This window comes from Cydia amplana, chromosome 21 (genome assembly GCF_948474715.1).
Source record: "Cydia amplana chromosome 21, ilCydAmpl1.1, whole genome shotgun sequence".
Taxonomy (NCBI): Eukaryota; Metazoa; Arthropoda; class Insecta; order Lepidoptera; family Tortricidae; genus Cydia; species Cydia amplana.
Window position 1 is genome coordinate 12,075,743 of NC_086089.1, and position 11,628 is coordinate 12,087,370.

Below are 11,628 nucleotides of genomic sequence, written 5' to 3' on the forward strand. Positions count from 1 at the left end.
TGAAGAAGACATTTTTTCGCATACAATTTGGAATCGTGTGGTAAATGTGTGGAACTCTCTACCAGAGACTGTTGTTAGTGCACCATCGGTCAACACTTTCAAAAATAGAACCGTTTTTCCCCCGAAGGGTAAAAAACGGATATTTAGGTTCCTGCCGAAGCTTGAACCACATTATGAGATAACACCCTTGTAACTCAGCCCTAATCAAGCGAATTCATCAACTAGTAGCGCCATCTATCGCACCACTCAAGTACTAATGTCGCCCGGTTGCCAGCGTTCGGCTGCTCTCTCTTCAGTACCATATAAGCCGGCAAGGCCCTTAGGTGTGGTTCAAGCTTCGGCAGGAACCTAAATATCCGTTTTTTACCCTTCGGGGGAAAAACGGTTCTATTTAGGTATCCGTGCCTCACTTGAACCACATTATGAGACGTGTTTAAACCTCTGCCGGCGCTGGCCCGGGCGTACTGTGACTGATAATATTTATATTTATGCAAAAATCACATAATAAGAATATGGGCTTGAAATTTATCCCATATTAATCTAATAAATAATTGTTTGCATCAAACTGTAACTAGATTTTCCTTATTTGTAATTATCGATAGATGAGAAAATTGTTAGCTCTGACTGGCAACATAAGTTATCCATTGCGACTGTTAACTACTTAATTTTTATATAGAACAAAACTGTGTGTCTATTAATTGATAAACTTTTCCTAAATTTATTATTAAAGACATAAATGGGTGCTTGTAGGTTGTACAATATTTAGTGTAACCACTATCTGAAGTAATAGTTCTGATGCGTGTAACGTGAACCTCATCAAGTTAGTTTTACATTAACCCCGTCCAGACTACCTCTGATGCTTTCCTTACAACAGCCCACTAGGTGATAAAAAGGTTTTGTTGTATGAAATAATGATATTATTGTACAAAAAACAAAATACTACTTATCTACTGCTTAACACAAATATAGCACTGCTGGCCCATCCAAAAACTGTTTAAAATTTGTAACTAATTGGAAGAGCTTGGGTCCTCTCTGAGTTATCGTATTTTCCAACAATTTAATGTAAATTAGTAAGTTGCATCATAGGTCAGATGTAATGAAATATGTGTTTTAATGTGGACGAATAACCGAATGTTTGTATAGGTATCCACTAGAATACGATATTGATATTAATTAGATACTAATAGTTATTGACTGGGTATACCAGCTTTATTTGTACATAGTCCATTACATAAGGACAACATATTCCGTAAATGTGTTAAAAAATTATAAACGTGATGTGTTTATTTGTGAAAGCAATTGAAATTTATTTCGAGTCGAGTACCCCTCTGCCTGAAAGTAGCGTCCGAAAATGAAGAAGAAAGTACAACACTTCATGATTTAATGTATGCGTTACTGACTAGTAACAACTCTCAACTACCTAGCAGCAAGTTTCATCTGAGGCGATCATACATCCTTCCTTACTGAATGGTTTTAGGTGAGGGTTGCTTTAAAAAACAACCATAAATACCACATATACTAACAACCATAGTGAGCCATGAGTAGCTCTTTATTTCATATATGGAATGGTAGGCTCCTACCTATTTTAAGTGTCAACTATACTGCTAAATTTACTACTCCCCACAGAAAACTGACAACCTGCCAATTAGGCTGATGCCGGGTCAACCAGGCTTATATTAGTTATATGTTGGTTATATGCTTGTCAGTCATGCAAGCGAATGTAACAAATGAAAAGAATCACTGACACGCAGGTGACAATCGTATGGAGACGATGATTGTGAATTTAAAGTGATGCTGACAACTCCAGTTATTGTGAATGACATCTCTCCATGATATTGTGCGTTGACTGAAGATACGACTACAAAGTAGAATATTTTAGAAGATTTCCTAGTCTGTATCATTCCAATGCCTTCATCTATAATTTTTAGGCTTGTAGTTCTAGGTTGTTTAATGGTCACTCTTTCTGGTGGCGAGCTGATAACCAAACTGAAGATTTTATGGTTCGCGCGCTGGTAATGGATTGTACGATGCTTTATTGTTAGACTTAGCAGGCTTTGTAAGTTTTTAATGCTTTCGTATAGGTACATACGATCTTCTAATAAGAGTGTAAACACCTCTTGACTGAGAATGGAATAGGTACATACTTTTTGGAAGAGTACAGGAGGTGGACATATCCACTTTAAATTGTAGTGCAACGTATTAAAAGCAATTGCGAAACTTTCGTAACACCCAGAAAAATTGAAACATTATTATTATTATTTGTATTATGGCCAGAACGAGTAAGTTCTTGGCATATACCATTGCAGTGGCACAAACCACGGGTCAAGCCTCATGATGTCATCTAATCTCAAGTCATGCGCCAGCAACTGCGCGCGCGGTCGATGTTGTGGCACATTTCCTGTCAAAACTTAACACCTGTGCATTAATTACCAAGTATTAATTTGATTACTTAATTTATACTTTGAAGTCCCCAATCCGCATTAGGCCAGCGTGGGGACTATAGGGTCCGTGCGCGTTGGAGGGTCTGCAATCTTGTGGCCTGAATCGGAAACATATGTGCACATGTACATTGCCAAAGCAAGTGCTACCATCTACCGTTCTCGTCGGTACGTTTCCTTGTGCATAGTAGGTTCTGCCATCTTGTGGGCTACATCGGAAGCATAAACGACACATTCACGCCTCGTGCCCAATATCTGACGGCTCCTATGCTGCCCCCTATATGTAGTTCATGCACGGGTCTATAGGCTAAGCCCTCTCGTGAGTGAGAGGAGGCCTGCGCCCAGCAGTGGGACGTATATGGGCAGAATTATTATTATTCTCTTTATTTATTTTTGGTCTTAAGTTAGGTTATTTTATAATATGGATATAAAAATAAAATACAAAAACACTTACAAAAACAATACAAAATACTTATAAACATATTATAAAAAACCTAACCTAGGGTGCCGCCAGCAGCGGGGCAAGGCCCAAGCTGCCGGTGGTCAGGGTTGCAGAGAGAGGAACCGGCGGACTATCCGCGCCGTGTCCAAGATCACCGCCTTCTGCATCTGACCCTTGATCCAACCACCTAGCGAGAGTCTCTCAAGATGTTGGTCGAGACTCTTCGCTATTAGACCGTTATTATTATTATTATTATTAAATTGTATTTTTGATTAGAAATCTTGCAATACAAAGACGTTGTATGTTCTTTATTAGCTATTGTGCAATTAAGTTGTGTATCAGTTGAATTTAGACTGATTTTATTATCTTGAGGGAACCCTAGGGCCAATTAGGCATCATGATGCCCACAAATAAACAATTATTTGATGATTAAAGGCTTAGTTATGCGACATATTGTATTTATGTCATTACCTTGATATAACGCTGACATATGTCTACTGGCATCTCATAGTTACTGTATTTAATGATGTAAGCATATAATCATGAATATATAAATATGTCGGAGCGAGACACCAGAAAGACGTATTGCAGCATTGCAGTTCATAGTTAGACGCCTGTATAAAATCGATTAGCAATGTTTGGCGTATTGTTGAACTAAATGACAGGTAGAAGGCTTTGGAACGTCAAGATGACGTAGTATCTTGAGTGAACGTAGGCACGAGCAGGCATTTTTGTCGTTATGTTGGTAGACTGGTCAGGCAGGTTTACCAACTTGAATTGGAGGCGGGAGCGGTTGGCTCCGCCGCTGGAACTGGCTTCCTTCTTCTTGATCGGACCGCGCTAGAGATCGGACGTTAGCCAAGCTCGTGCCTAATTCGCTACGTTCCTGAAGGCTTACACCTGAAGGATTATTCTGAAAGCTTATAGATTCTCACGTTGTTTAACCGTTTAGCTAAGTGTTTTATTCCAAGTGTTATTTTGATTTCTTATGTGCCATTAGAAGCTTACTTTTGTAAAATAAAGATTTGAACGGTTTCACGTGATCTTTTATTTTGATTCAAATAATTTTGGAATAGTGATTAGTTATTTTTATTATTTAGTACTCAAATAATAGTAGGCACTAGTATGGTTAATGAGTCCGAATGTTTATTTCATGCGTAGGTAGCATACCTACTATTTTGGCTGTGAAGTAATACATCTAGGTACTACCCCCACGCGCCCACCGCCATCGGGACCATCCGTCGCCGACATCAGAAGTGGGATAGATGCGGAGTTTCATGTATTGCTTACACAGCCACCTGGGAGCGTGGTGTATTTCTGGTGACCTACATTCCATAATCTGGACACTTTGTAATGGTAAGCTCACGTGTCTAACCTTGATTGAATGGTGAGTGTAATTCATTGTTATTTGGTGAGAATTATTGTGAAATTGTGAATTATGATTGAGGCAGTCGAGCATAGCGGTCGTTACGTGACGTCATCTCTGGTATCGCCGCGTTTCTTTACAATTAATTTTTGTAATCCATTGAGATCGAGGCGATCTCGAGTTATTTTGATTTGAAATCCATACTGTTAATTAAAACCAAGTATTAGCTATCACGACGTGATATTATTTCATCGCTCACTTGTGAATCTACCCTCAATAATTGATTTGAAAATACAATTAATTTTTAAAATCCGTTGAAATCTAAGTGATCTTAAGTTATTTTGATGTGAAATCCATATTGTTAATTAAAATCAAATATTGGCTGTCGCGACGTGATATTATTTCATCGCTCACTTGTGCATCTACCCTCAAAAAATATTTTTTTTCATAAAAATACAATGCACCGTTAGAAATTGATCCTGCTGATTTGCCAATGCAAGCATTATGTAATCTTTACCCTGTAATGTTTAGTAATTAATAAAATTGCGACAAATTATTGCTCGTAATGCCGTGATAGATCACAAATCGTGTATACTATGGAAACATGAGCTACGCATATGAAAATTAATGTTACAGTGTCCTGCAGCCAAAGCCGAGCGAACTTGCAGACACCATTACGCCCGTGACACAGAAGCAGCTGTGCATTATCTTCTGTACTGGAGATTTGGAAATAAAAGGACAGGTTTCGTTCTAATTGTTTATTAGTGAATTTTATTTTGAGTGTAATGGCGAAGCATAACAGTCGAACGTAACTAATAAGCTGTCACTTTTCGTATTGGCCCATATACCGTGTTACTTATTTTTGGAACACGTGTTTGTGTGTTCATAGAATGAAATAAAACGCACTCATTGAAGTTTAAATTTTATTCTGAGATTTTTGAAGTCCCGTATACATTGAAACATGTTTTTTGTGTCTGCCACCTTGCATTTCATAAACATTTTGAGTTTAGCCTGCATACATGATAAACCTGATACCGTGTAAATGATGATTTCAGTGGCAGCCGGCTGTGTTGAGCCGCATCGTGTCTCTTGCAGTCTGCCGCAGCGGCGGCAGCGGCGGGCGGAATGGATCGGCCTCCGTGCTTGGGTTGGACCTCACCACCACCACCTTTGACTTGGTCGCGTGCATCATACTTTATTAAGCTGGTGAGCAGTTCCCATTTCGTTGGGATTATTTTGAGATGTTTTACTTCTGCATAGAAGTCTTGAGCGAGTTTCTGTTGTTAAAGCTAAGGAAGAAAGCTATCTTTAGTGATTTTGATCAGTAATGTTCAGTTTCAGTTGATCAGTTGACGCTGATAGTACCAATGGTTCTGAGTAACATGATTTAAAGACCTGTTTTTATTTTCTTTTTTTTGGAATTCACTGTTAACATTGTTTTGCTTTCGACGGACTGAAAGCTTGTACTTTCGTAGGACTGAAATTACGCCCGATGGACTGGGCACTACTGTTTTGCTTTCGATAGACTGAAGGCACGCCCGATGGACTGGGCAATACTGTCATGCTTTCGATGGACTGAAGGCACGCCCGATGGACTGGGCAATACTGTTTTGCTTTCGATGGACTGAAAGTATGCCCGATGGACTGGGTATTTTTTTTAGTGACCGCATCAGAAGTGCCGGAGCATGTAAGAGGTGCACGTGGTCTGCTTTTTATGTGCAGAATGCTCTTTGCGAGGAGTAGCACTTACGCGGCTGAGATGGTTACTTCTGACGAGGGTCTGGTATCTGCCAAAGGACTGGCAATGCACCGAAGGACTGGTGTTGTTTTGTTAAAAATGAATTCCCGTTTATGTACTGTGTTCATATGAGTAAAATTGGAACTATCAATTCAGAATGTTAGTTATTTTAAGATGTCTTACAAAAATTTAGATCACATATGACCAATTTTTTTTTTAATGACAGATAATTTCCCCGTAAATTGATATTGACGACAATAGTAGTGATACTGCCGAGCAATGAATTAGAGCTGTTGTTACTTGTGTTTTTGATGTTTGGGATTGTTCTGTTTTCACATAAATTTGAAAGTATCCGCCAGTTGGAGGCGATGATTATTGGTGTGTATCCGTTAGATAGCGGCGATGATTACTGATGATTATTTTTATTTAGTCGTTGCTCGATGGACTATTTTTTGACTAGAGAATTGAGTATTGTTAAAGTAATTTTGAACAATTATTTTTTCTGGTTTGATTGATAACAAAGTTTGATTTTAATAGTAATTTGAGTGAGACCCAAATTGTTGGTCAGGAATGACCGAGCGATGAGATACTGTGCTGTATGTTTTGTTTCAGTATCAAATGCATACACCCACACACGAGGACGTGTGTAACGCAGGACGGCCGTGTCGGAGCGAGACACCAGAAAGACGTATTGCAGCATTGCAGTTCATAGTTAGACGCCTGTATAAAATCGATTAGCAATGTTTGGCGTATTGTTGAACTAAATGACAGGTAGAAGGCTTTGGAACGTCAAGATGACGTAGTATCTTGAGTGAACGTAGGCACGAGCAGGCATTTTTGTCGTTATGTTGGTAGACTGGTCAGGCAGGTTTACCAACTTGAATTGGAGGCGGGAGCGGTTGGCTCCGCCGCTGGAACTGGCTTCCTTCTTCTTGATCGGACCGCGCTAGAGATCGGACGTTAGCCAAGCTCGTGCCTAATTCGCTACGTTCCTGAAGGCTTACACCTGAAGGATTATTCTGAAAGCTTATAGATTCTCACGTTGTTTAACCGTTTAGCTAAGTGTTTTATTCCAAGTGTTATTTTGATTTCTTATGTGCCATTAGAAGCTTACTTTTGTAAAATAAAGATTTGAACGGTTTCACGTGATCTTTTATTTTGATTCAAATAATTTTGGAATAGTGATTAGTTATTTTTATTATTTAGTACTCAAATAATAGTAGGCACTAGTATGGTTAATGAGTCCGAATGTTTATTTCATGCGTAGGTAGCATACCTACTATTTTGGCTGTGAAGTAATACATCTAGGTACTACCCCCACGCGCCCACCGCCATCGGGACCATCCGTCGCCGACAAATATATGAATTGTAGTTGTCTTCACAACTAATGCTCTACTTAATTCGATTAGCAGCACATCTGTCCTATAACCCAGACACGATGATTTTGTAGGGACACCTTGTAGGGAGTCAAGACACCTAGTACACCCTACAACTCTACTTGATTGGATAGACGATGATGTTTACAATTACATGCCCTACGAGACCTGTTACAATAGTATGCTGTAAAAACCTGGACTACTACCTTTCAGCTAAGCTTGTAGTACTCAGATCAGGCAATGACCGCAGAACAAGTGTTGATTTTCAGAGTATATTGCAGTCTGTATTTAACCGGCGACCAGATTTGTAGTTATGAGTAACTACAAGGATCATATTTCGCTTAGATCTTGCGTGATTGTTTGATGATGATAAGTGTTTTAACAGTAGTGTCATGCCTCTGATTCCGTGCACTGGCGTTTATTTGGGAGTTGATTCATCTTTTTAAGGATGTCCTATTTCGGGTACTCCTCTGAAAATATTACATATCTTCATTAAAGGGTGCATTTTGCCTAAACCACCGTAAGTTGTAATTCTTTTATAAAATCATGTGAGTACTTCCTTATCTGCAAAGGAAACCTCTCATCTGGAAATCGAAAGAAGGGTATTTCTTTTCTGACCCTTTCAGAATCAGGTATCTGCTATCAGTGGCTGACTATTTTGACTGAATATTTTCTAAATATTACGCATGTATGCACGATTACGTACGTTGTACGTTTGTATGTGCCTATATTGGCTTGCCCCGCAGTCCACATCAAGTTCAAGGATTCTGAAGTGATTTCATTTAATTTGTCTTTTTGGAAAAAATTAACAATCATCGTTTAGATGCAAAGCCGTGGACCGTGGCTGTTGGTTCGACGGTTTAGTTCCCTTAGTCGGCTTCACTTCTAATTTAATTCGCGATTTTTCAATACACAGCATCAGTAACTCCATTCTAACTGAACTGTCGAAAAATCTTTTCATAAATTCGTTATTTATTTACATAGCTTGGAGGGGCGCTTCATCATACATAGGTATAACGTTTATCACTAAAGGAACCGATGTTTAACCTCCTATTGATCAATCATGGGTAACAATGCGGATTGCCATACTAAATTAATATTGTACTAGTTGGTCCTTTTAGTCATTCTGTATTCTGTGAAAGGACCTCCTACAAATACCGTCTGTTTCCCATAGTTATATCACTAGTAGGAGTTCAATTCCGAAGGAAAAGGTAACGTTTGCGATCAACCTTTTATGATGCATGATTGTTATACTAACGGTAGGTCGATTGACAACCCGCTGCTTAGATAAACTTCCCAAGTGGAGCTTATTACTTACAGCATTTGAACCTGATTTCACAACTTTCTACCTGACTGGTGTGAATGGAGCATTATAAATGCTTTTGTCAGTTCGATCTCTTGAACGGAATGTGATGGAAGGTGGAGTTGCTGTTTTCTACGTATTACTCGTAGTTCAGTGGTCTCTGTTTCACAGCTACTTACGATGAGCTTTTAGTAGACGAGTTAAAGTAAGTATAGATAATTTTTAGACTAGCGCAATGATTTCTCTTTGTGACAGGCCGCTATTTTGTAGCTAATGGTCAACATTTGGAGAGGATACAGGAGATGCTTCAGTATTCCTAAATTCACTATCCACCTGACTAGCCTTCCTTTTTCCCGGCAGGTTGAGATAGTTACTGTAACTGCATTTCGTTATCAATTTCGTGCCAAAGTTGCCAAACCCGCTAATAGAAATTCTGCTGCTCGTCGTTCTAAAAGGTGGCACACAATTAGGTCGGCAACAATGATGATGACGTCTTCTAACTGGGTCGCACCGTTCATGACCAAGCAGATCTTAAATGCGAGTCTGACCGTGTAGACATCGAACAATAAAGTGACTAATAAGACGTCCGCTAGCGTATGTCGTATGGTAGGCCATGAGACAACGGTTTTTGACAAGACAACGTCATTTCAGAGGACGATGACTGCGCATTAATATCTCACGATACGACAAAATGTCGTCTGTCAGGACAATTGTCACGAGAAGACGCCATGTCGTCTCATGGGACGACGCCATGTCGGCTCACGGGACGACGCCTGTCGTCTCACGGGACGACGCCTGACGTCTCACGGGACGACGTCTTGTCGTCTCACGGGACGACGCCATGTCGTCTCACGGGACGACGCCTGTCGTCTCACGGGACGACGCCATGTCGTCTCACGGGACGACGCCATGTCGTCTCACGGGACGACGCCATGTCGTCTCACGGGACGACGCCATGTCGTCTCACGGGACGACGCCTGTCGTCTCACGGGACGACGCCTGTCGTCTCACGGGACGACGCCATGTCGTCTCACGGGACGACGCCATGTCGTCTCACGGGACGACGCCTGTCGTCTCACGGGACGACGTCTTGTCGTCTCACGGGACGACGCCATGTCGTCTCACGGGACGACGCCTGTCGTCTCACGGGACGACGTCTTGTCGTCTCACGGGACGACGCCATGTCGTCTCACGGGACGACGCCTGTCGTCTCACGGGACGACGCCTGTCGTCTCACGGGACGACGCCTGTCGTCTCACGGGACGACGTCTTGTCGTCTCACGGGACGACGTCTTGTCGTCTCACGGGACGACGCCATGTCGTCTCACGGGACGACGCCCTGTCGTCTCACGGGACGACGCCCTGTCGTCTCACGGGACGACGCCCTGTCGTCTCACGGGACGACGCCCTGTCGTCTCACGGGACGACGCCCTGTCGTCTCACGGGACGACGACCTGTCGTCTCACGGGACGACGCCATGAGGCTGCTTTTTATGACGGTGCCTGTAGGAAGGTCACTGCGTCTCGTCGCTGGGCCATGGGCACCGAGCGGAATGTCATTAAGTCGGAGGTTTTCAAAATATGTTCACGATTTGAAATGTCTCGATCTTTTAAACATGCTTTGTAAACGTGTTGCTCGGCTGAGTTACAAAAGCGTACTGAAGAGAGAGCAACCGAACGCTGGCAACCGGGCGACATTAGTACTTGAGTGGTGCGATAGATGGCGCTACTAGTTGATGAATTCGCTTGATTAGGGCTGAGTTACAAGGGTGTTATCTCATAATGTGGTTCAAGTGAGGACGGATACCTAAATAGACTGGATACACATTTTAGAACTTTAAAAAGTGCAAAATAAAATAAAATACAAGTGCTTCGATATACACGCATCAGCTCCAAGAGCTGCTAGTGTATCAAATAAAATAATAAATAATAATAATAAATATTCGAACGCGCGGCGACGTGCGTGCGTGAGCACGTGTGGCAACCAACTGGCTTGCTTTTCTACCGTGAACGGGAACAGATTCGTAGGTATAAAACCGAGCTCGCGCGGAGAGTTCCACAGGCCTGATATATCTAAGTACACAAACCATAAATTGCGAAAACTTAAATGTTTTTGTTTTAATAATTTAACTTGCAGCTGGTGGTGGGCGGCACGGGCTCGTGCGGCATCTGCTCTATGTGCGTGGGCCGCCTGCGAGACGCGAGCGACTTCAAGCTGCAAGTGCAGCGCAGCCAGGCGGAGCTGCAGGCGCGCACGCAGGGAGCGAGCGTCAAGGGTAGGGAAACACTGCCCATCAAACGAGTAGTGAATTGTAGTAATTCCGTTGGAGCTCTTTACAGAAGTCTACTGAAAAGCTATGTTACGATCATAATTGATTTGCAATCTAGATGGTGGCACCATACACCCTCCTGCTAAGGGTTGACTGCCCAAATCCAATAGTGTTATTGGACTTCTCTAAAATTGCTGTTTGAACATAAACTTTACAGGAAGTTGATGTGATTTGTATTCTGTTTGTTTGCTGTAGAGGAAGAATCTGCCGTTGAGCCAGAGAATCCAGAAATGCAGGAGGAAGATGGGACCAGTGAGCCTGTATCAGGTGAGTCTACTCTTCAATGAACATTAATAATCATTAAGATAAGATAAAAGATAGTTTATTCAAGTAGGCATAATTACAATGCGCTTATGAACGTCAAATAAAGTTACACCGGCTCCAACCCTACACCTCTGCCCCGAGAAGATTTAAATCCCCCCTCAATTGGAGGAGGATATCCCAATATGGGACCAGCAACAAACTCGGCAGGACACATCTTTTAAAAAAAAATCTCTTATTTTTATATATTAAGCTGACGATATTAATAACAATTGATTTTGTCTGTGTAGCAATCTTCAGATAATGTCATTGCTAAGTATTAGAAGACACATGTATGTGCTTGTCTAAGGTGTTGACATTGTGGGCCGAGACCAC

General features: G+C 41.5%; 1 protein-coding gene across 1 annotated transcript in view; it reads left to right on the forward strand.

Moving 5' to 3' along the window:
• LOC134658238 (uncharacterized) overlaps positions 1-11,078 on the forward strand; it is a 33,033-nt gene extending 21,955 nt beyond the window's left edge. The window contains exon 2 of the mRNA XM_063513850.1: positions 10,800-11,078. Within this exon, the coding sequence (XP_063369920.1) occupies positions 10,800-11,078 (279 nt within the window). The remainder of the gene's footprint in view (positions 1-10,799) is intronic.
• Positions 11,079-11,628: the final 550 nt, after the last annotated feature.